Source organism: Platalea leucorodia (genome assembly GCF_965183815.1).
Source record: "Platalea leucorodia genome assembly, chromosome: 5".
Classification (NCBI taxonomy): Eukaryota; Metazoa; Chordata; class Aves; order Pelecaniformes; family Threskiornithidae; genus Platalea; species Platalea leucorodia.
This window is the reverse complement of record NC_138827.1, coordinates 80,720,027-80,746,525: the sequence shown is the minus strand read 5'-3', so window position 1 is coordinate 80,746,525 and position 26,499 is coordinate 80,720,027. Positions and strand designations below refer to the sequence as shown.

The 26,499-nt window shown below is 40.9% G+C and overlaps 1 protein-coding gene across 1 annotated transcript in view; it reads right to left on the bottom strand.

Annotated features, from left to right (window-relative positions):
* STK39 (serine/threonine kinase 39) overlaps positions 1-26,121 on the bottom strand; it is a gene marked incomplete at its 3' end in the record, with an annotated part of 104,404 nt that extends 78,283 nt beyond the window's left edge. Inside the window, exons 1-2 of the mRNA XM_082311752.1 lie at positions 25,982-26,121; positions 3,830-3,938 (exon numbers count right to left, since the gene is read on the bottom strand). Of these exons, the coding sequence (XP_082167878.1) occupies positions 3,830-3,938; positions 25,982-26,106 (234 nt within the window). The 5' untranslated portion in view covers positions 26,107-26,121. The remainder of the gene's footprint in view (positions 1-3,829; positions 3,939-25,981) is intronic.
* Positions 26,122-26,499: the final 378 nt, after the last annotated feature.

Genomic DNA, 26,499 nt, shown 5'->3' with positions numbered 1-26,499 from the left:
CTCTTCCCTAGACATCTTCTGAGCCCTGAACCACAGAAGGATGAATGACTGGGTAGTCATGCAACGAGCCTGAATAACTGAGCAATTTGCAAAATAGCTTCCCCCCATCCCTCCCTGTAGGTGGAAAACAGAAGAAATATATGTGGGGCAGATTTCCCTTTCCCAGCAGACATGTCAGCTTAAACACAAGTCAAATTACTGCCTCACGTTCTTAATTCAGCGATCCATACCAAATCTTAACTGTAACTCTCCCACTCTTTATTACCATTTCATTTCTTACATTGTTTTATTTTTTTTCCTACGCTGGTAATATAACAATGGCTCAAAAAGTCTACCTGCCACTACTGGACAAAAAAAACTCCTCATCTATTTTACTCACACATTAATAGTGCAGAAATATAACTAGTTGACTGTGGTAAGCTTCACAATCTTTAACTGAAAAGTGCTTTGGATATTTTGCCTGCCTGCACCAATTCGTCAGTAAAAATTGAGCTATCACAGTAACCATGGCCAAAGGGACCCTGGGTCTCAGCTTTGGTGACTTTTTCCAAAGAGAGTCTTTGCAAAACAAAAATAAACAAATAAAAAGCACCCCGTGAGAGATAAGGGATTACATTTTAGTCAAGAAAGTACTAATTTCAGACTTGCAGTTCTGGAGAGCCCCTATGACACACAGAATGGTAAGCCTCCACAAACTTCAGTTATTTGGCTGAGGCCCATGATATGCACAGGTGAGAGAGAAAAGCATTCACTTAAAATACACTGTCAGAGGAAAAGCTTGCAGCAGGACACCCAGGAGAACGTCCCGGAGCCTTCTTCACATTCACGTCACTTTAGATGTTTGACAGCACCAAAGCCATAATGGCACTTAAAATTAGTAAGTCTCTCCCTCATCTCATCATCCCTCTGCTTCTCCCTCCCTTGTGCTAGCACTAGTGTTTGTGCACTGCATCAAGAAATACGCGCAGGTTAAAAGCTAACTTCTTTTTGGCCAGGTTATTCCTGACCCAGTTTCACTGAGCAGCTGCACAAAAATGTGCGTCGGCCTAAGGGCAGGTGGGTGACACAGTTAATAAGCAACTGCGAGGCGGCTCCTTCTGGTGCGCAGCTGCAGCGCCCGCAGGGCCGGGCCCGGCTCCCAGTGGCCAGGCAGGTGCCGCAGCTCCGCGGGCGCTTCCCCAGGCCTCCTCCACGGGCACCCGCGGCCTCCTCCACGGGCACCCGGGGCACGGCTGTTTGAGGGGCTGGGCGTAACACGCGAGGGGCTCCTCCAGAGAGCCCACCTCGAAGGGCTAGCCAGAGCAGAAATCCGAACAGTTTAGAAAATCTGTTCAATCAAATAAGCTGTTCTATAGAATACTCTTTGGTACATAGTGTTTTTTTGTTTGTTTTAAAAAACTGGAGGTGAGGGGATGGGGGAAGATACCCAGTCAGGACAATACTAAGGACAGGAACTTTTTCCTTGGCTCATGGAGTTAAGTTACATTTAGCTTACAACAGTGAGAACACAGGACATTGCAGGAAAGAGAGTATTGAATTTCAGGAGTTTGGCAGTTTGTGTAACCTTAGTATTATTTAAACTCCCTCCCCCACTGCCTTTCTATTTTAATTGACACTGGCCCAAATCCCAAGCCCGCTTACATGGGCACCAGGCTTGCTGCATTTTCCACTTCTCTGAAGGCCGCACAGCTGAGAATTTGTGAAGGGTGCCTTTGCGCACCATCCATAAGCACTCAGCAGCAGGATTTTACAAAACAGTATGTTCAGAGGGCAGAGTTTTAGAACATCCCTGTACCAACGGAAACTGTTTGATCAGAAAAATAAGTGATTGAAAACTGAGCGGACTCAAAAACAGTGTTAAAAATCCCAAAACAGAAGAAAAGCATTCAAAGTATTATCAACTGAAATAAAAATGTTAGCGCAGTTGTAGTAAGAGTTTTGAAGGTCAATGATGCTCTTTTCCAGAATGACTCTTTTTTTTTTTTTTTTAAACAAAATTTTAAAATCTATTAGAACTGAGTCAGAGTAAGCATACTTCCTCTCATATAAAAAAAATTATGTATTTTTAAATGTGTGGGCACATATACAAATAAAAGGAATCATACAAGGCCCTCCCCCCCCCCCTTTTTTTTTACCCACTTAACCAGGAACTCTGAAAGCCAGAATTTATGTTCAGATCAAAACAGATCAACAAATAAAAGAAACACAAAATCTGAACACAGAAAAACAGAAATTGACTTACGTTAAAAAATAAAAAAGATGGTATGGACAGTTGTCTTTGTACCAAAAGAAAGCAATACGGGACCAAAAATTCAAGACCTATTGCCTCATTTGGCAGACAGTGGAGACATGTCAGCAGTAAAGATACTCAAGCACTTGCTAAGGTAACTTTGTACAAGCTGGTAACTAACTGGAGTCATTTCTCTAGACCACCTGGATATCTCTTGCAGGTTTTTGGCAGTTTTATCTGTTTTTATTTGTTGTAACTTTTTAATTCTTAATCCCATTATTAGTGCAAATTCTAATAAAAAAAGATCAAATTTTGACCATTTTATATAACAATTATTAGTATTTCTGGTTTTATAGACATATTCTTTACGGGCTGTAGATGTTAATACATCATACACAGCATCTCACCTTGGGCTGTTCTCTTTCTAAACACAGTTCAGAATTTATCTTTTGAGTTTTTAGTGGACAGAAGTCTCACTACCTCAGAGGTAGCTTCCACTACCACAATCCTCTTCTAAAAAAAACACAACAATGTCCCATACAAGCTGTTACATAAACTGAAGGCGAATGCCATCAATCACCAAGGGAAGAGCATTTTGGGTCCTCCACTGTAAGCAAGTCATTTTATCTGAAGAAACTGGATGGACCATACCCTCTGTATCAAATTCAAGATATCTTTTGCACTGGCAATTCCCTGCTGAGGAGATCATTTCCTTCAGAGGCAGGAATTTCTGCATTAGAAAAAGCCCACAGTCTCTAGGCAGTAGCATAACCTGTGGAACAGAAGAGAGTGTTCTCACTTTTAGAATGGTTTTGTGTCCTTCAACTCTTGTTATGCTGCCTATATATCAATACGCATTAGTCTCACAAGCACCTGACTACGAGCATTAGAAAGCAACAGGTTTAGTTTTTTAACAGTTCTTTGCGACTTTGTCTGGATTGCCATAACCAGTGCAGAGGAAAAACTCTTGCAGTCCCTTTTACAAAGGGCCTCTTACAGGTCCCTTCCTCCTCTGATCAGTGACCCAAACAAACAGCATTCCTCAAATGGCTTGTTATGGCCTATCGGATACATGCATGTTACTAGCTTTAGAGTTTCCTTTTGTAGATGGCAGTGTAACCATTCCTACTTTTCCACTCAAAAGTTATCATTACAAAATGATCCAACAACTAGTTTTTGCCATGTTTTGGTGCTTTAGACATTTTAAGGAAACCTACTCAATTTTACCTTTATATTTTTAATCAGTGTTTAACCAAAGGAAAATGTATCTTTCCTCGGTATTAAGAAAAGACAGACAATCAGACAGTAACCTCTTGAAAATCCAGTCTCCAGAAAGCAAGGGGTAAGGTTCCTCCCACAGTTCTCAACAGTTGGTTATGCCAAGATTCAAATTTGCACTTCTTGTTTTTGTGGCATTAGAAAATACACATTAGTAAAATATATTTTTAGGGGAAGGGCATACTTTTTTCAGATTATTTTCAAATCCTTTTGTCACTACTATCCTGCATAAAATTCTACCCTTACTCTTGGACTAAGTAAAACCAAAAATCGAAACAGAAGATAGTGTCCATGTAACATATTCCCCTCTGATTTACTTACAAGTAATTCATCCATACTGGTCTGGCATTTTTCTAAGTTGATCCTCTTTATTGCTACACGTTCTTGCCTGGGTTTGCATAGCGCTGCCTGGACAACTGCTGTAGCACCGCTACCTGAAAAAGGGTAGAAAAGGAACGCAGTCTTAATATTACAGGAGCTTAAACCGGTGACCAGCATAAGAGCCCCACACTGACGAGGAACTTAAAATCTGCTGTTTATCCTTTTTCAGTGCTTTCCCCACACACATACTTTTCCACTAGCAAGACAGCTTGCACACTTCTCAAATGGAAAATAAAACCCTCAAAGTTTCTGTTCCATACTCCACACAAAATTCCCAAGCCAACAACTTAAAATTATATGCTCATTTATCAAGTCGCACCCACCACCTCAATGCATTTCATATAGTCTGGGAACTATTACACTTTTGTCTTTGGACACATCTGTTTTAATCAAGAACATGACTTGCACAGTTAACACAATTAAAAAATTATGCAGGGGGGCAGGGCTTTATCAAAAGTTATTTCTTTCAGTCAGTCCCTGTTTAACCAAGTTTTTGTTCCCACTATGCAATGAACAGGAAAAAACAAACAAACAAAACAGTAAAATTGTACATGCCAAATCTTCTACAGTTTCACCTGTGTTCCTGCTCATTCATTGTGATTAGGGTAACATCCTACAAAAAGCATGCCGATTCCTGTAAAGAGCACGGGAGGCACAAGTATCACACCAACAACAATAAGAAGATGCACATTGCTGAATGGCCCAGCAGAGAAAGTCAGTCATGCTTACTTGACATGCAGTCATACAACTACACTGATAACAAAGCTTGGTGGAATTGAACAAATTTTGGGGAAAGCATTAGAATAATTTTCTTTAGTATGGTTTATTTGCAAACAGCAGGAGTAAAAGGTCTTGTTGCTTCTTTTATCAAGCACCCACTGGCTTTGCCAGTATTGCCTCACTAAATTAATGAAATGATTGCAATTAATATTCAGAAAGAGTTTTGCCCAGATTGCACATCCTGCTGCCACATCGAATACAGCAGTGTGTGCTTCCTCAAAGTAATTACATTGTGGTCATTCATGCAGAAATCTAAAATCCCACGACGAGTAGCTTCTACCTGTAATTCTAACTATTTTAATATAAATTATGGATTTCTGGTAAGTCACAAATTGAGCAACATGTTACATTGGCCTGCTCATACACTATGTTCTGTTTATGCTCAGTAATTGGCATGTCCTAGATGAATACAAATTGTGAACAAAAAGCCTTTTGTTGTCAAGCTCTACAAACGTGGATTCAGTTACCAGTCGACTTAAGAACAATTGAGAGCTTTTCCCTCTGCACATCTGAAAACAGCACCGACAATACCTCATGACTGAAAGTTATTGTCCGTATTTTAATTGCTATTTGCTTAGCTATTTTCATGTATTGTTTGTTCACATGACGTTTTCACTCAAATCACAAAGCTTTTTAACTCAGTGTATGAATTTCATTACAAAATTCTGAGCTCATCTTAAAAAAAAAAAGTCTTAACTGGACTAACTTGTCATGTTTTTGCAGGATGCGGTCACAGACAAATATTGACATGTCCTGTTCCGTCTGCTTACAGAACAAAGCCTATAAAAATTCCAATAATGTAAGTAATAAAAGAATTAAGAGAGATTTTAAAAATTAAATAAGACATCCCAAGGAAGGAACCACCAAGTCAGCACAATTCAGCTCAAGTAAGACTCATCTGCATCACTTTAATGAAGTTCTCATTCGGTAGACATCAAGACACAAACCCTCTCATTACTTTGGATACACAACTGTAGGTTGAGGCAGGGGGAAGAAACCAAATTTTTAGCTATTCAGGATACAAGAACAAAGACTAAGATTTTCCTTGATTTATCTTTTTCATCTATGCCAGTAGTTTTATCTACTTGTAGGAAACAACCAGATCTTCACTTTCAAAATAGATTCATGTACAAAGGACACATAAAGGACAAACAGAAAAAGCACACAGAAGAATTATTCAGCCAATGCCAAGATGAAATCCCGACTGCTTCATGAAGTTGAAGTGTTACTTACTGTCATTTTACTTTAAAACGTTTTGGAAAAATTAGATTTAAAAAAAAAAAAAAAAAAAAAAAAAAAAAAGAGTCCTGTCACATCCCTGACCCCACTCCCCTATATCACTTGCTTAAGTTCTGTGCGACCCTAAACCAAAGACTATGTGCTTACTACTGTTTAAAAACTCTTGATTGCAAAATTAATCCTGAGCTACCCTTATGCACAAGTTGAAGACCTGTTCCTCTTTTGCCTACTAAAAGAGGATGTGATGCGAGATTTTAGGACATAAACTAGAGTTTGAAGTTTATTTATATGAAAAGCCTTTCAGTGCATTTCCATGTGTTTTCTCCTCAGGCAGAGATGACTTGCAGTGGGATATTCTTCACCACAAGAATATGATGCACTGACAATGCAAAAAGCGTTCCATGTTTACAATAAAGCCGATCTACTTTGGTTTCTTCTTTCTCCTGCCTTTTGAATACTCTACACAATGCAGTATTTTAATAGTAAAGGCAACCTGTGCAGCCTGCATTCTCAGTGGGACCTACATATAAAACCCATTTGAAAAAGGAGTTTCAAGTACTGAAGTAGGAGCCAGGCGCTTAGTGGCTATATATGCCTCCCTCCTCGTAACAGACGTTCCCCTCTGCTCTTCTGGCTCACAAGGTGAACATCCAGGGAGAAAGATGAGGCAAATTTGCAGCTTTCCCATCTGGTCAGAAGACTCTTTGTCAATAAAGAGATGCCCTTCTATAGTCTACTAAACAAGTAGAAACATGAAGTGTTCCAGAGGAGTAGCTATTGTAAACAGGACTACCCAGTTAAGCATTTCAGTCAAGAGATAACAGACTACACAATTAATGCGCTTTCATACAGTGAAAAAATGGCACAGACAACCACTTAGCATAACAAATTAGGGTCACAGAAAATGACTGCATAGAATAGATTATGGTCAACCATTCCATGTCAGAAGGCATGACTTCTTCAGGTATGCTGAACCTTTTGAGTCTTCCAAAACCTAACCCTCACAGCGGAGAACATACTAACTATACCACAACTAAAGCACAGACTGGTTTTAGCATCCAGTCTCTATTTAGAAAACTGATCTAGTGTAATGAAAGCTCAGGTTGGATAAACCATGAAGCCTTTACATCCAGCTGTCTCCTGCAGAAGAACAAAACAAAGGATTACCAGTGGTAAGACTCAAAAAGACAGCTTTGTAAGAAAGATGGGTTTTTTCCACTACTGGAAAAGACATTCTACTGCTACAGACAGGTTCCCTTTGCCAGTTTCAAAAGTTAGCAGTGAAATAACGCAATTTCAGTCCACCTCAAGTTGCCTATTGTGAAATGGGAGTAGCAGGCGTCAAGTCAGAGAGTTTTATCTTGTCCTCACGTTTTTTGCTGCCATCCTTCTCTCTAGTGTAAGCATGCCCTTACAGCCAACGTGTTCCTTCACACTATGAACCATGCACTCCCTACCATCCTGCCCTCAGTGCAGCAGAGCCATTAGAATTGCTTTTAACCATTTGGATTCATGTAACAGAAACCTTCTCAAGAGCTATGACACATGGCCACACTTCACTTCTTCTGAAAGGATGTAACCTAAAAGCAGTTTTCTGCCTTCTACTTTGCACATGCTTCACGGAAAGCATATGAAAACCCCACAAACACAAATACTCATCCAGGATTTAAGCTTAACTGAATAAGTTCCTTCAAGTTATTCTAAATCTGACATAAAGGTATTTTCTCTCTCTCTTTTTTTTTTTTTTTTTTAAAAAAACAGGAATTCGACCCTCTCGGAGCCTGTCTCCAGCTGGCAAAGAGAAGAAGGATCTTTGAACAAGTGTTATCAACAACTGACATTAACATTTTAGTTTTATCTACCCTCCACTAGTCCAGTCTCAAAAAGACAGACAGCGAGGCGAGATGGCTGGACCATATCATTTGCACATCACAGATGCACACATCCTTCTTCATACAAACATGCAACACTTCATTTATTGCCTGTTACATATAAAGGTCTGACACTTTCCACTCATTCATCACTGTGCTGTAACTCTATTCAAAATAGATCTAGAACTATTCCTTTCAATCTTCTTCTCAAAACCAAAAGTCAGTAACCTCATTATCTCATAATGATTTACCAAGTCCTTTTTAGTAGCTTACCAAGTCCTTTTTAGTAGCTCAGTGTTTACAGTATTCCAACACAAACCTCTTGTAAAGATTTCTGCATTCATTAGGTCCCTTCAGACACTCTGCCCAAAGACACCTTCCTCAACCCCATGGTTCTTCTACCTAATCTCTGAAGAGAAGCATGTAATTTGTTGGTAATGGTAAGTTCTCTTGTTGACTAGGTATCTGAAGGGTTAGACAGCAGTCGTAACTGGACAACACTAAATACCTTATCTCGGAATCTATACAAACTCTTACATACCAACCTATACTATCTGCATTTTTACACACCTCTTCTGCTGCCCCAACATATAGAAAGCTCCTATTAAATGTAGCTGATTAGTGCACACAAATTTTGTCAGCCTCAAATCCAAGACTAAATTGTAACTGTCTGTAAAAGACGCCAGTACTAAATAGAATAAAATCTTATGAAAATGGATGAAGCAGCTACAAAAATATTTTTATTTCATCTGTCAGACAGTCCAGTTCTGAAGAACAGAGCCCCCTAGGTAATTCTTAAATGCAGCTCATATGCAATGTAATTGCACGATTCCTTTTGCATAGAGCAGAATGCACTTGTGCACACAAACCGTGCCTGCACAAATGCAATCCAGCTTAGGTTTCCACTCAAAAACATGTGGGGTTTTTTAAGTAACATGCAAAGCATCTGTGCTTATATAGCAAGCTTTGAAAGCTATGTTGTGTATGTTGTATATTGCATGCAATATTGTGTAGCATATTTCCAGCATTACTACTTATGTGTTATGAACTGATACTTGAACAGTACTTGAACATATTCCATGGCAGCATTGTGCAGAACTAGCCTCTTCAGTCTCGAAACAATCAATTCTGTTGGTGGCAAAGCAATACTTTTGGTTAAGAAACAGAGAACAAAGAACCTTTAATTTCTTTCGGTTTCTAGCTTTTACCCCACAATACCCTAGAGACCTTTCAGTATTACTCTTTTTCTTTCATATTACTTCCATTGATTAAAAATAAGTTATAAATCAGCTCGTTAAAGCTCATTTAGACCACCATACTAAACTCTAAATCTTTCTGAAACTTAATGTCTTCACAGAAAATGAACTCATGGTTTCGCTCTCCATCTTCACACAACATAAATGCTTGTGTTCTTAAGAACTTCAGGATAACCATGTAAATACAATTTGCTAACAATTCCTGCCCACTTTGTGTTCTTAATTCATGCTGGGATCAAATCTCTCCCCTTATAAGTCACTTGGATACTAGTTTATTTATTCTAGCCATTAGGATTATGACGTAATTCACTTAAAATATACTAAGTGTGCTATGAAATCTATAGAAGAACTGTTACTTCTGCATTTTCATCATTCAACAATTAATCTCATTAATTCTTCATGAAGCTATACAAAATTAATTTGTTCTGCAGTTAGACATTTAAAAACATCACCATTATGGCTATAGAATCACCGGGTTATTGAATTGTTGTATTTACCTTTTTGTGGGAGAATAGCTTACACAAAGTCTGAGGTCTAGCTTATCCATACTGCTTTTCAAAAGCACGTTGCATAATAATCCAGAAAAAAACTCTCCAAAGATGATAAAGGTCTACAAATACTTCTGTGATCCCCCTGAAGTCTTAGAGAAGTAGCCTAAATGTCCATGTCAAAATTATTATGCATTATAGAAAACCTACAACAGAATTTCTATGCAAGCGTTGAGCCAACCTGTACTAAGAGAGAGCAAGCTTGAGCATTAACCAGACATCACAGTCTCCATGCAGAAAAAAAAAAAAAAGGCAGGGGGATTCACAATCAGCAATAAAACCCCACATACAAGAAAAACAGGGGCAGGAGGGAATGATTAGGCTTTTTGAACTATTCTCTTTACTTCCCCCCACACTCACTAAAAAGGACTGGTTACATCAGATGTTTTCACTAGATAAATTATAAGAAATATTTTGAGGTTTGCTATGCAGTACTATGTTACAGCTCCCTCTCTGTCAAATCTGCAGAACAGAATAAAGAAATTCTTCTGCCAAAAGCACATGAGAACTGGAATTTACCTTCTTAAACGCAGAGGTTTCTAGCATCAGAGTACAGCAAATAACTATCAATCACAAACTAATTATTCAGGAAATAAGACAAATCAATACTGTACAAGAAAGTGGAGAACCTATACCAATGATCTGGAAAATACAAAAGTCTTCCTTCCCTCCACCAATAAGCCCAGACACACTATATTGCAGGAACTCTTCTGAAATGTCTGTCTTATCTGAAGACTAATCAGCTACCACCACCAGTCATGGTTAAAAAAAAATTTAAAAGAGCTCTACTCTCACTGACAAAGGCATTAAAGAAATCTGTGGCTAGAAAGTGAAACCAGATATATTTAGATTAGACATAGGTTTATTTAATAGTGCCTGTGTTCAGCTTTGAAATAAAGTATCAGCCTAAGTGATGGCATTTTGCTTTCAGATGCTTTCTTGGTAAAAAAGACTTCTGCCTAGGGCCATACGGAGCTCAGCACTTGTCAGCTTGGTACAATGCCATCAACACACTAAGATCAAATTGGAAAGTCCAAGGATGGCCATTAACTATGTTTGGAGCATTCAAGTAAACCTGGCAATAAGCACACAGTTTGGAAACGGAGGAAAGAAAAAACAGAGCCTATGCCCACTACCTCCTTCCACCTCACGACTGACCCCTCCCTCTGTTCCCATCTCAGCTCTCCCAACAGAGACCAACAAGAAGTGCTGATGTTAAACCCCAGCCTGAGAGATTCTTCCCCCCCCCCCCTTCTTTGTCAGAGAGGCTTTATTTAGTGCAACTCTATTGAAACAAGTAAAATAAACGACCACCAAAGATATAGCCACTGTGTTTCTTAACCACATGGGAGAAACAATAACATGTAGGCGCATCAAGATCACACATTCTGTTGAAGCTCGGTAGAAATAAAGCCATGCCTCACTATGAGAGATACATCCTGTTACCCCATATAGTCATATCACATACTGCACACAGTCTTGCCTTTGAAGCTCCAGTAGCAAGACAATCAGTACCCCAGCTCCCTTACCAGTTTTCCAATCCAACATACTATATTTAGCACAGAACGTGGTTTTATCCCCTTGTGCTATCATGATTAGTGTTCAAAGTGACAACAACGCAGCAGGAGACGCGGTTAGCAACCTACCTGACAGCCCCGCATTTCAACCCTGGAAAACTTTTAGCCCTATCAATCACAAAAATAAGATAAGGCACATGACAAAAACACATTCCTGCTCTTTTTTTAAGAAGGCACCTACAAAGGAATTCAAGTCTTTGGGGTAAGATAAGATGCTAACAAAGTTGAGGATCAACTTTTAGAAGTGCATCGGAAACAGACAGTTACCGCAATGCTTCTCCTTTTGCCTGTCTTTGAATAGGAAGCTGCACACACTCCAAACACACCTGGGTACTTGACACTGAAAGAAAGGGGTAGATGCGTTGCAAAGGGAAGTGGAGTGATGTCAAACATCCAGGCACTTTAATGCCTATCTGTGTGTGTCATCACCAAAATTATCATCTTTTAACTAAGTACTCCATGGCCTTGAGTCTTCTTACATGCTAGTCGTGGAGCAAGCCCACAGGGAGTCTGGTACATTTCCAGATCCGGTATGAGAGCATTTTCCCATTCATTAGCAATCCACACCAAGGAAATGTCAGCACCGCAGCAGGTAAGGAAAACCTAAACAAAAGCAGTCCGCTTTCAGCAGGTGTTACCTTCACCTGACTTGTCATTTAAAATGGATGAGTCGTCTAAATAAAGAAGTTGAAAGGGAACTATACCAACACAAATTGGACTGTCTAGGCAAACCCCGTATTATAAACACTACCCAAGATGAAATTCCTTTTGCTCTGCTCCACATCTCAAATATCTTCTTATGAAGCGTTATTTATAAATGAAAAAAATGTATATAAAGAAATCCACAATCACCACTATTTCAGAATTTGCAGTCATCAGAACTGGAATTTGCCTTGTGGAGGCGTCAGGATAAGACTGGTATGACCAGTACCCCCTGCTCCTGACCCCTGGTAATGTGGTTAGCAAACTAACGCCATTTTATAAAGCAAGCAGCCATTCTCTGTGACTCAGTGGGTCACATATTCATTCCCTTCCCCCTCATTATCAGGCCCTGAAGGTCCTGTGAACCAAGCAGACAAACTAAACAGATTTCTTCTTCTCCTCCCTACCGGCCTCAAGACTCCTGAGCACCAGGCCGATTACTCCCTTCCTTGCCGGCCTTGAAGGTCCCAGGCACCCAGCCAACCCAGTAGTGGTGATGACCCCGTCACAGAACAGGGAACCATAACAGCACACAGAGCACCGTCCGCAAAATCAAGCAGTTAGAAGCCCTAAGTGGGAACCTGGACCAGAACTGCTGCTGGACAGTGAGACCCAGGACCCCCGGTGGCCAGGGATGCCTCCACCATCACCTGCTTCCTCCGAGGACTGAGCGGCTCGTAGGCTTTTACATGATTTTCGAGTCTAGATCATGACTGTTATACCGATACAGCAAACCACGTACGAAGATTTGACCCGATCTGCAGAGGGTCCAGGTGATTAGAAATAATAAGTTAAGTTGTATTATAAATTCTGTATTACTTAGGTGATTAGAAATCACAAGTTAAGTCGTATTGTAAATTCTGTATTACACTACTTATAAATTGTACTATACTGATTCTGCTTGTAGAAATCCTGTGCCATTCTAATCATAAGTTCTGTTCTGTACTAATCATAATATCTTGTTAAGAAAATAAAGCTTTAATTGTAACTACATTTTAGCGCCATCATCGTTCTGCCAAGGATCCCTAAAAGAACCTGCCTGTCCCCTTAGCGTTGGGTGACAACTGGTAAGCTTAACAGATTCTTGGGAGTAAACAGATGTTGTTCTCTGGTGCAGAATTTACTTCTCACACACTGCAAAATTATCCTGCTCATGTGTGCTAGAAAAGAAGGGTATGGGGGGGACAACCAATACACAGAGACAACTTAATAAATACAGCTGAACCTAAACCAAACAAGTAAACAAGCTAAAAAGCATTCCATTCTGATCCCAAAACACATCGAATCTCTCGTAAAATATGCTACTTAAAACGTACGATATGTCAGTTGGAATGGCCATGAAATGTGAAATGCAAAGGAAGTATCTCTGTTCCAGTTTGCAGACCTTAAGTTTTCTTCAGAAGTCCCACCGCTTTCAGGTCTGCTTGGGGTATCTTACCATCACTTTATATACCTAGTCCACTTATAATCCCTTCACTATCAGTTTTCCAAGGTTGTGATTATGAAGTAATATAAAGTACTGCATTTTAAGAGCTTCATGAACTAAAGAGTATGAAACTGAACTTAGCAGTGAAAAGTCAACTTCTATACCTGGAATGGTCTCTCCTCTTAATCACATCACCCTCCATAGGAGCTGCCATTGCCAAAAAGAAGAGTGAAACAAGGCATTATGCATAAGAGTAAAATAAACTATACTCCATGTCAATATTAATTTTACTCTAATTTACAAAAGTTGCAGAACAGGAATTGGGAATTCAGTGCCACCAAGAAACAGCATGTATCAGGTCAGCGAGCAAAGAGGTTGCTTAGCTGTACTCACCTAACAAATGCCTAAAATGCCTCCCACTTTTATATCAGTATATAAGGTAACTCATGAATTTACCAAACTTATGGTCTAGAAGATACGTGTGCCATCAAACAACGAGTACCATTGCACATGACAGTCTGTTACTTAAAGAGATATAAAGGAATACTTTTCTTTGGGCATGATGAAAAATAACTAACTAAATAAATAAATCTATTTGAGCCCGGCACCTAGGGGAAAAAAAGGGAAGATCTACTCTGCTAGGTTGTCATTAGGTTAGATTATGTAAAAGAATACGCTGGCAGGAGCAGGATTATCTTTAAAGGTTCTCTGAAAGGACTCTTGAGAAGACCAAAACAAAGAACTGAGCCACAGGTAATAATAATGTGTCTTACATATGTGCCATTATCTGTTAAACTAGCTCACAAGACAGAAGAGGGAGAAGAAAAACTCCGAAGCACCCAAGCCCTTCTCCAGTTAACATTAGTTTTGTGATCAGATCTGCACTGGCTTCCTGCAAAACACAAAAGAATCCAACTTCACTCACAGTGCAAATTTGTTAGGGAAGAAGAAACAGAAAGAGCAGCAGCCAAAGAACTTGCAGCAGGCTTTTTCACCCAAGCTTCTGCTGCTCTTGCAGCATGGTCAGCAGCACAGCTGCAGCACAGCCACCCAGCTGGCACACTGCAGGCAGGAGTGCAATCACATTGGGGCCGTTGTGTGATAAGGAGGAATGAGGATGTACTGTACTTGACGTGAATGAATCCAACAAATCCCTAGTCATTCTGCATTTTCCCAACAAAAGGCATGAAAAAGAGTTGAAGTGAAGGATACGACTTGGTTTAAGAATTTATTACAAACACTAAAATGGATTTTGTCTGTCGTGTTGTTATCCATTCATGCTCCCCATGTAGGTCAGATTTTCAGGTAATAACGTAAACCTGTTTATTTGGATTCCGCCCCCCCCCCCCCTTACAGTTGTACCAGAAACTTGCAATCAAATTCACAGAACCAAAAGCCATACAAAAGAACATCTATGTAAAATAGAGAAAGTTTCTTGCTGTTTTAATATTCTGTGGTTAGGTCAAAGACTACATCAATGACCTAACAGGTCTCACTTTTCTTTTTTTTTTTTAATTTAAACTTTTTCTCATCATTCATACAGTGTTACTGTATGTTTAAGAGGTCTTGACATTTTCTGGTTTTACAGGGTTTGATAAAACTAGGTGAATTTTGCTCACATTTTGGGAGAATAATAAATTTGTTCTTACTGGGTTAATCCGAAAGCATATTTTTCACATCATTGCTTATAATATACTTTTTTAAACACTTTTTTTTAAAATCACGGTCTTCAAACTATCTGTTATCAAAAAGAAAAACAAAATCTCCAGGGCTTTTGCAGAAGGGAGGGTTTCTACAAGAAATCTGAGAGATCCTCCTCTATCTAATTAGCCCTCCGGAAAGCATACCAGCAGGGGCATTTCATTTTTCCTTCATTGATCTGAAGAAGCATAAACACTTCACTCAAACATACGTACCACAAAAAGCAGCTTTTTTTCTACATTCATTTGAAAAGCTGCTACAATAAACTTCCTTATCATTCAGTCAGCTGCACAAAAGAACATTGGGTAATAAATCTCAATTTAAACCAAAGCAGCTTATCTAGAAGAGAAAAGAAAAGCTAACATCATTCTTCTCTTTAAAATTTTGTATCCAAACTTGTTGTTTCAAAAGTCTAGAGTTTTATCCTAGAGTGAACAGTCAACACAAGAGTTTCACAGGAAAATCTTAACAGCAATACTTCAAGTATTAACCAACAATGCAATTTAGAAATACATGTATCAGGATGCAGTTGTTACTCAAGGGCAAAGCCTCCCATCAGACACAAGAGAAATTAAAAATTTCAAGAGAGTAGAAAAAACAGAGAAATAACTGACAGAGGATAAAGTCATTGAAGTTAGAGGGAAATTCAAAAAAGAGCACCAACCTGCACTTAGTACTATTTGGTTGCCTGTACATTTGCATTTTGGTTTAGAGCAAACACGGCAGTTTTGAAGTAAATATCCTCTCCCTGATCTTCCTCACAGAGCTTTAGTTTGCTTTGCAGAGCTGCATTTGTGTGTGCAAAATAAACTCCTTTTGGAGGAACCTGAACTGGAACTTCTGCTCCAGCAGAAACATGCTCTACACCCTGAAAGACATAATGGTTCAGATCGGTCTTAGGATATTTTCAAAAAACAAGGACAGCTAGGATGTTTGGTCCACAGAACTACTGTATATCTTGTTCGAAGTAAAACTCCAAACCCAAATACATTGCAGAGGCCTCAACATTAACTGATTCACTCCCCTTATCTGCTCCCATTTCACCAGAAACTTAGACATAGACACAACTAAGATACTAATGAAATTCCAATGTGGAACCAATTCATAATCCACAAATATTCTCCAAATCTGCCTTTCCGCTAGCAGGAACACTTTTTTCAGAGTTGCTGCCTAAATTTAAGATGCTCTTTGAAAGAACAAAGCCTCAACTAACTATTTTGTTGCTGTTTCACACAAAGATACCACTAAAAATTGTTTCAAATCATGGAATCATAGAATCATTTAGGCTGATCTAGAGATCATCCAGTCCAATCCCCCTGCTCCGACAGGATCAGCTAAAGCAGGTTGCCCAGCCAGGTTTTGAGTATTTCCACAGATGGAGACCCCACAACCTCTCCAGGCAACCCGCTGTAGTATTTGATCACCCTCACAGTAAAAGTTTTCTTGTGTTGAGATTGAGATTCATCGTTTTTAATTTGTGTCCATTGCCTCTTGTCCTGTCAGTGGGCACTACTGATAAGAATCTGGCTCCCTCTTCTTCATTCCCTCCCATATGTATTTATACGTATTGATAAGATCCCCTGAGCCTTCTTTTCTCCAGAGTGCATAGTCCCAGCGCTCAGCCTCAAGTGAAAGATACTCCAGTCCCTTAATCATCTCTGTGGCCAGGTGCATGCTGGAGTTTTGCAGGCTCATGCCCGAAGTACAGAGGTGAGGAAAATCTCTGTTAAGAGCAGCTCCCTGAACAGGCTTAGTTTGTCCACGCTGAGGCATGACCAGCAGGGCTAAGGTTTCTACTGTTTCCCATCTCCTTCTTACCTGCCTGTCCAAACCTCATTCAGCTGTGAGTTTTCAGAATACCACAAAGAGTATACATACTCTAGAGTAACATACTCTGAATAACATATCTGGAAGAAATCACTATTTTGAGCTACAGCTGTCTATGCAACAAAGATCTATGAGGAAAAAACATTAAAGTACCTTTTTTTATTAAGGAAGAAAAAAGTTAACCTAGCAGTTAATTTGAATCATTCTCTACAACAGCAACGGCATCTTATCATACCAAATGTAGGTGCATGACACTGCCTCAGAAATAAAGCTTTACCTTCAAAGCTCACAGATGTAAGGCAACTTCTTTTTCTAGCACTCTTCTAACACAGAATCAGTTCTTCCTAATAAAATACAAAATAAAAACAAAATACCTTTCCTATCATATGTCCTACTACAATCTTTAAATATTCTATTATGTTACATGGCCAGATATTTTTCCCCCTAGGACAAACTGCAAGATCTAATTTTCAGTTAAAATATTTTCAGAAAAGAAACATGGATTGTGATCATTTAATTCTCCCTGTTGTTTCATCGTCAATACAGAAACCATTATTCAATATGCAAACAAATCCTGACATCTGGAAGGCAAAACTCACACTGGAAATGGCTTTGCATAACTACACGAGAACTTGATATCTGGTATTCACTGTGGGACCAAAAGTTACCTTACCAGGGCATCATCTGAACTCCACAGAACTCCGCTTAACTCCACTTCACCTTATACAAGCAGGATAAATTGAAGATTTGCTATGCCTAACCAGATTTCCTGCCTAGAAAAAAAAGCTGTTAAAAGAGAATTACTGTTCATTTCTGAAGTAGCACTATAAACAAATGCTGGTGTTGATTTAGTTGGCATATTTTATTGTTTCTCATTTAGTTTGAAAGTAAACACTTGGAACAATTCTAATACCATGAATGCAATATTTTCCAAGTCTTCCGGATGTCACCGCATAGTGCATCATTCTCTTCCGAGAATGAAGAACAGCAATCTACCAAAACAAAGGCAGTATTGCTACTGCACTGTCATGAAGATCTCTAATTAATACTGCAGTGTTGAGCTACAAAGCATCTTCAGCTAGTTCACCCCAACAGAACGTGCCTGCTACAATTTGAGTCCATTGTGGCCACACACCACAAGCAAAAACCTTACCTATTTCTCATCCTCCTTCTCATGAAACAATGGAAGAGCTGCAGCAATATAAATGCTATCATATAATTAAATTTTCATCAGGTGATTCTAATCTAACTCTAATGAAGTTCCCATTATTAGGCTGAAGTGGCTCAGAGGCTGGAAGCACAAGACACTAACAGGAGTAAGTTATAAGTTTAAATTCAGTCCCCGTTATAACCATCAGCATCGTCAGCATCCCACCACTGCCATGGAAGCTTTCTACAAAACAGTCACCAGTCAACTGAAGTCTACCTAAATGCCAGGAAGCATGCACACTTCTCCATGAAGATTAAGCTTCTTCCCCTTTACTGCCATCCCCAACTATCTATTCCCTCCTGAAAGACAACCAACTCTCATAAAGTAACTCTGACTTGACAGCAGTTTCCGGAAAAATTAGGTTCCTCCTGCACTGTCAGGTACCACACGATTGCTTGTTTCTCCCTGTATACTCTCCCTGTTTTTTCTCATTACTATATTTTCTGTCCCAGGGCAGGTTTTTGTTTGTTTGTTTTTTCCACATCTTTTCAGTCTAGCACTCCTAGTCCCCCAGGCACATGTTAAATACCACAGCATGGTCTCCAGCCAGAAGCACTGTGCAGGAGGAAGCAGGTGGGAGAGAGAAGAGCGGCATCACCATCACACAACCCTGGGCTAGGCAAGGGAGGAGGACAGCAGGCAAACCCAAAAAAAGAAGGCAAGAGACAAGCATTCAACATGTACTGGTTGCTTCAGTTATGGAGTTGATCACACAACCACGCAGAACCTAGTACGGTGCATATAGAGACTGATATAAGAAGGAAAAAGAGAAGTTTTAAAGCCAATTCTTTTCTCAAAGATTTCATGCCAGCATTGCTTCATTCTGCCACTGCTGGATGGTAATGTTCTTACACCCACAAGCTTCAACCGTGCGACCCTCAGACACACCCAAAGACCTTCAAACTTGGCAAGAAACAGTGAAATCCAGCAGAGCTGTCAGGATTTCATCCTACTAGCAAGGCTGTGCTGCAAAAGGCAGAAATAAGTAAAGATCTACATTCAGAAAAGCTAATTATTTATTTACACAGGGTAAGCGGTATCAACTTCTCTCAAGTGTGATTTCCTTTAGGGGGAAAAAAATTCAAATCTTGCTTTTAATTTTGGGCAGCAGTAAATTTCCTACTGACATATTTATCTTCCAAGTTCTGCAAGCAGATTACTCCTCTGCTGCTCAGCAGTATCCCAGTGACTTCAGCAAACCCAAGAAGTTAACAAGAGTAACTAACTTAACTTGATTTTTAAGGTCCATTCTTTAAACGACAAGAATTGCTATTATTACTGGAAATAAAACCAGCTTCTATCTACTGCTGCCTTATAGTTCTGCATTATTTTGGAAGGGGGGAAAGGGGAAGAGAGAGAGAGAACCAAAAGGATCACAGAAAAATGAAATATAGCCTACGCACGTAGCCACTATATCAGCCGCCAACATCTCCTTTGCATGGAGAGGTCACTGGTTTTGGCCCTCAAGCCAGTCAGAACAGATGTGGTTTTGTTTCCATGTAACAAAGAGAAGCTCCATTTGACAAGCAGATTCTGGAAAAAAACAACTAGTCTCTGACCTAAGGCAAAGTGATTCTTCACGGAAAGAAAAAAAAAAAAAAAAGTAAAGCAGTTCTAATGTTGTTTCAGAGCAACACATGACCCAACCTAAAATTGCTCTCCCAGGTCTGAACTTGGCCCCGGCTATCAAAGCACCCTTACAATGCTGGTCACAAGCAGTGGTCCCACTTTGAAGATGCAAAGCCTTGCTGTTTAAGGCCAAGTGAGAATCAAAACCATGCAATCCCTTCAGATTTCCACACGCTCATCAGCAGAATTGCTCCTCTTCTAGCACTCAAGCAACTCTTGTGGAGCCAGGACTTCCCAGGCCTCAGAGGTTTTGGACCTTATCCGTAGGAAGAACTTGGACGGGGGAAGAGAGAAAGCACAGGGACAGGAGGGCTAAGCATAAAGGAGGTAGGCAGATTCCAAGAGCAGGAAACCATGGCATACTTTCTGTAAATTATCATTACATAGCACCAGCCAACTACCTGACATGTTGATTACGTGCTCCTTTACCCTTCCAGTTAACAAATTCCCTTTAAAACAAGCTTTATTTGCCATGTCAATGAACCCAAAGTAAGTTATGTATAATTTTCTTTATTTTCACGCCATTCAGGTCCTTGTAAAATATAACTAATCTTCTTCCTGACAAGTCCGAATTCCAATTGCATGAGTTAAAATTTTTTAAAGAGTCACTAAATTATGCAGCAAAGTTCGATCATTGAATTGCTTACAAAGCCTAACCTCTCTGAAGCAATGAAAACTACAGCCTTGTCTCCAATCTGGGTATTTCTAATGCAGAAAGTTCATTTTCATTCAAAAAAGCCAAGACAGAGCTCCCTTCCCCAACACTATTACTATCATGTGGAGACAAGGCGAATAATTAACAACTACCAGCTTTGCACAGCCTCATTAGCAGCACAGCACTGTGAGTGTTGTACAAGGTATTTTTAAATTGCACCATGACCATCTTTATTCTGACAACTGAATTAAAAGCCACTCCTTATAAAAATACTAAATGGGGATTTAACATTTCTACAGTTTCTTCAAATGGTTATTAGCTGACAGAAAATCTTGACCAATTATTTCCCAAAACGTAAAATTTTAATTTACAAAATAAACTCTTCCCATCAAGCTACAGATGTATTAAGTTATGATTAATGTTATGAAGGCTGTATTTAATATGTGCATATACAATATGCTTAGGTGCTGTGGTAACTTTCAAGATTGGTAAGGAATAGAATTTGCTTTGGAGCAGAATTAAGGCAGGCACATCTTTCTTTTTACACAAAGTTTTATTACAAAGATCTTGGGTAGTGTTAAGTATTACTTATCAAATTATGCAGCTTCTTATGCAAGAATTACAGGGGTTTTGGAAATAAATCTCTGCAAGAGAAAATATCAAAGTTTACCATAGCTTTAGTTGCTACAGTGTGGTATTTCACTGAGCACAGTCCAATCTAATTTGCAGCATACACATAAAAACTACTGCAAAAGAAAACCCTCCAACTGTTTTTTTCCACTCAAAAAAAAAAAAAGTCCTGATTAAGCACAGGGGTAAGAAATTTTGGAAAGTGTGAATGAGACACAAGGATCTGATTAACAGAACAACACAGAACTGTAATTTTACCTCTAACTATAAAGAGGCTTTTCAAAACAGCATACACCGTGCTTACAGACTTGAACATCAGTTCCTGAGCATCATAATCAGAGACCTCTCTACAGAGTCAAAGATCTCTGGTAACAGCAAATATAGGAGAGTCTATTCTCTGTCAGACAAAGAGCCATTAGCAACACAAATGCAGCAGGGGAAGGGGGAAAAAAAAAAAGTAAATAACATTCCATAGAAACACCAACAAAGACCCCTGAGCCATTACACTAGAGTGGCTCGCAGGCTGCTTACAATAAGAACCATAAAATCAGCAGAACAGTCTCGAATGGTAACCTGTTCTGCTCAAAATCCCAACACATTTGACTTAGCAACACTGCGCTTTATGAGGCAACAAACCACAAGATATTTTTGAGCTCAAAGTTAGAAAGGCAAAACTAGATGAAAGCCTCAGTTCAACTAAGGTAACCTTTTTAATGAGTTGCAGCCAATACAGATAATCCATCACGTAGCAGTAACCCTTTATTTTCCAATTAATTCTGGCTGTTTTCTAGCCAAATTAATTTTCCAAGTCAGTTGCAGCAGGAGAGATGAAAATATGATTTTATAATGAAAGCTAGCACCCAGCCTAATCACGAGATAATCCACTGCTTCTCCGTAACAGAATCTTCCTCCCACAATTATCAATGCAGGCTGACAAACATTAAGTTACATCTAGCAGAAGAGCATCAACACCAATGTAGTTTTCCAAAAACAAGGCAATGCCACTTGTTCATATCAATTTAAGAAACCTTTTAAAAACAGAACAAAAAAATCCAAACCAAAACAACAACAACAAACAACAAAAAAACAACCTATATTTAATGCTGCTTTGTCTCAGCTATGTGATACAGGGCTCATTACAATTTGAAAGGTACAAATACAATTCTAACGCTATTCAATTTCCAAGTTTTTATGTTGATTACCATTTAAACGTTTGTTCTGTGAAGATTTCTATTGCTTCTGAGGAGGAAAAAACCCCGCATATGTAAGTGACATAAATTCAGAGAAATCTATTTCAGTTATTTTATTCAGAATACTTGGTTATAAACCCAAACTGAAGAAGAACATCTCTCACAGTATTGCTTTTATTAGCTTTTTTTTTTTTATTCTAAGCCATATCCAGCTCACAAAAAAACCCCAGCACATGCATTAAAATCCACTACACATTTTAACTTAATGCATTAAAATCATAGAAAGATATCTCCCAGGTCTTCACTAAATTAAATCTGGCTCTCCCTTAACAGAAATTACAGTTCTTATCTCTCTAACTCCTACCAGAAGGTTGCTTTGGATCCTCCTGTCCTAAATTAGGAATCCCCTTCTAACTTCCAAATGGGTATGTGTATGGACAGCCTCTATCAATCTGAATCAATGTAAGAACTTCCTCTTAACTCTCTAACCTACATATTTACAAATAGTAATCAGAACGGTTTCTTCCTGCTTCAGAAAAGATTTGCATATAGGCATTAATAGGAAGAGCCTCTTCCTTGCATCAGATCTATCAATCACACAGCAAGTCAAACAGGGAACCTGATCCAACCGAAAACTAACCCAGCAGAAGAACTAGTTCTCTGTCGGATCCATGCGATCCTTTCAACAGCTGCCTGTTAAGAGCAGATTAAATGCATCATGAAACCGCACACCAAGAGTTTACAAAGAACTGGCTAGCCACCTTAAAAATAAAGCAAATGTGGAATAACATCTCATAAGAAGCACTCCTTAAAGCCAGCATTTTCTCTTTAACAGGCACTTGAACCTCCCAACCATCATGAAGGAAGCAACAGACAGAGAAGGAAAAAAAGCTGTATCATTTGAAATCCATATCATGTGGCCTTGGTTTTCAAAATAGCATTTGGATAGACACACATGAGCAATAAGAAAAGTTCACGTTCTCACACAGAAAAAGAGCATAACTTCTTCATCCTGCAGATTTAGCAGGTTGGAGACAGCCCACATGACTAATAATGATTTTCATTCTGTGATCACCACCAAAACTTTTAAATGTCCCCTGAAACAGGTCATTGAAGTCATTCTGCATCTGGGTTTTAGTTACCATACAATATAAAGCCTATTCTGTTGGGAAGTGTTGTGATAAACCATCCTGGTATATCTCACTCTGTGTACCTTTCCTCCTGCAAAGCCCACAAAGATGCTTCAACATGTTATTTTTCTCATTTAACTGGCAAAGGGCTGTTATAACTGAACCCATCCCTGAAGATGCTACCCAGCTCCTCAGGGGGAGGTATGTAGTGCTTTCCAGAGGTGAAGGGCTCTGTTTCAGCAAGTGGTAACTGCTCATGTTCACAATGCAATTAACCCTGGCACGGACAACGCAAAGGGATATAAATTGCTGCTGAACTCAGCTCAGAGTGTATCATTCTCCCCTCCCTCAGGTATAAAAAAGATGCTTTAAGAGTCCCTCACTAGGTTCATTAAAAGCAACAACAATCATCCAACATCTCCAAAATTATGTCCATGTTTGGTCAAATGCATAGAATTTATAAGCGGGGTTTTTTCGGAGGAAGTGGGGTGGGGTGTGTTTGTTTGTGGTTTTTTTCCTATTTTTAATAGTATTGAGACTAAATTTAATCTCATAGTGGGTCTCCTGTAAGTTAAGACAACAAATACAAGCTGTTAATGAAAAAAAGACGTATTTGACTAAGCACAAGATTTTTAAGTCAAGTGGTACAAAATAAATCTCAGTGACTTTGAGAGAAACTCGTGTAAGCGACCTAAGCTTAGTGAATGTTCAACTGAAATCAGACAAGTTCAGAGTACCCAAGAATCTGATTCAATATAACCTGACCTTAATTTCCTCACTAGGCATTCACTTTAGTTAAAGAAAAAATACCAACATTTAATAGCACCAGTAGGAAACTAGCAATAAAGTTTCTCTACAGATAGGTATTTGCTACTCCTATTTTGCATCCACCTGTACAATGGATATATACTTATATATAAATATTTAGAAATACATTTTACATATCAAAAGATACAAGCTTTTAAGTGGAAAGGAGAAAGTGGAAAGGAGTTTCTAAATGAAACTCTCACCCAGGCATTCTACAGGTACTGCAACAGAAAATAACTACTATTTAAATAACTCATATGACTCATGTCACACCCTAGACAAGGATTAATCCAACACCTTTGAGGCCTTTTTTTACCTTAGAAGAGGGATTTGCTCCTCAGCAAAGATACAGCTTATGCTAGTAGAATCGCTTCTACTTGGCTAATGCAGATCCATTCCCCAGACCAAATTAAGACAAATCCTCTGGCCAGCAAACCCATGCCCATGGCAGAGCCTCCGCTGGCAGCGCTGGCTTGATGCTGAGTACCAGTCTGGTCCAGGCCAGCCACTTCCAGGGACCTGAACACCTACCTGAACCCTCATCCCTCCTCAGTCCCTTTTCACAGCCTAGGGAGTGCAAACAGAAACAAACACAAAGGCACCACCTGGGTCAACAGAAAGCCATCCCATTTTAAGGAAGAAGTACTCTTCTCAAGTATTTTGTTTCTGCCTGTGGAAAATAAAAAGCTTAATGACAAAGCTGAGTACACACAACTGGCAACCCATATCAATAACATGTAGTCCTGGTTGTCATCAGTCTGACAACAATTAGCAATTGGTGTGTAATACTGAAGATAGATAACCAACAGCATCAGCAGGCAAGACTCCTGCATTTTTTTTCATTTCAGTGGCCTCGTTCATAAGAAATAGCAATCACAGCCTTAGAGCTGGCCTTTGCCATCTGCAGTATTTGCTGGAGGTTTAAAACATTACATACAAATAAAAGCAAGTTTTCCCAAAGTAGTTTATTAGCAACAAGCAACATCTAGGTCAGGAGACAAAAAAACTTTCCATCACACATACTGTTAACAACAGCCACCTTTTCACACCGTAAAATTCAAAATAATCCAATCTAAATACAGGGGATGAAGACCGAACACATCTGATCTGCGTTAGCTGGACACAGGAACGAAGTGCTGAAGCACACAAGCAGAAAGCCCCCTCCCTCCAGGGAGGTGGGCGGCAGACGGGTTAAACCTGACACGGCAAACCGGGACAAGACCAGGTTGGCTGGGGGGAAACGAAGCTGTAATCCCCCGCCGGCCTTATGTGCCACCGGCGGGCAGCTGGGCCGAGGGGCACAAGGGGGTGGGAGCAAGATTAAACAGTCAGGGAGAAGAAGAAAGGGTTTAAATATATATATATATAAAAAATTAAAAGGAAGTCACCACGATAGCAGCAGATCTAGGGGTGAGATTTACCTCCCCCATGAAACCACCGGAAAAATGCAGAGTAATCTAAGCGGATGCACGCACATGTGTGCACCCACGGACGGACACGCACACGGATACACAAAGCACAGAGAGCGCGTTTGCAGAGTTGCCGGGGTCCCGGTGCAAACCGGCAGGTCGGGGCTCGGGCGGGGCAGCCAGCGGTGCCGCGGCGGAGGATGCACCGCGAGGCAGCGGGGCGGCGGCACCCCGGGCCGGGCCGGGCCGCACCGGGCGGGGCGCGGCGGGTTCTAGAAGGAGCCGCCGCCCCCCGGGGCCGCGCCGCCCGCCCGCTGCCGGGCGGATAAAGTTTGCAGCAGCCGGCGGCGGCGCCACTGCAGTGCCGGGCGCATCCGCCGCAGTGAGCGAGCCCCAGCCTGCGGGAGGATGAACGCCGGTAGGCCCGGAGCCGGCCGGCCGCCGCGGCATCCCCTGCCTCCGCCCCGCGGCACCCCCCGCCGCCCTCCCCGCTCTCCCGCTCCACTGACCGATAACCTCCTGCAGCTCGTAGGCGTCCCTGCAGATGGGCCAGCCGACGGCCGGGGCGGCGGGCGCGGGCGCCGGCTGGGGCTGCTGGACGTGGACCGGCGACTCGCCCGGCTCCGCCATGATGCTGCCGAAGCGCCCAGGCACCCGACGACCTTCTTCAAACTTCCCTTCCAGCAACACCTTTCGGCCGCGCTCCCGCCTGCCCGCCCTCCCTCCCCGCGCAGCCGGCCGCCCGGCGGAGGGAGGAGGCAGGGCACCGAGGGGGAGGAGGCAGAGGCGGGCGCCGCCGCCGGCCCCGGCCGCTCGCCCCGTGCCGCTGAGGGGAGAGGGAGCGCGGCTGTGGGGCCCGGCGGCCCCCGCCCGGTGTCGGTGCGCGGCGCCGGCAGAGCGCGGTGGTCGCCCCCCTCACCCGCCTCCGCCTGAGGGAGAAGCGCGGGCTCTCCGGCGGGGGCGCGGCCCCGCTTACCCCGGGGGCTCGCCGCCTCCCCCAGCGCCTCGTCACCTGCCTGCCGG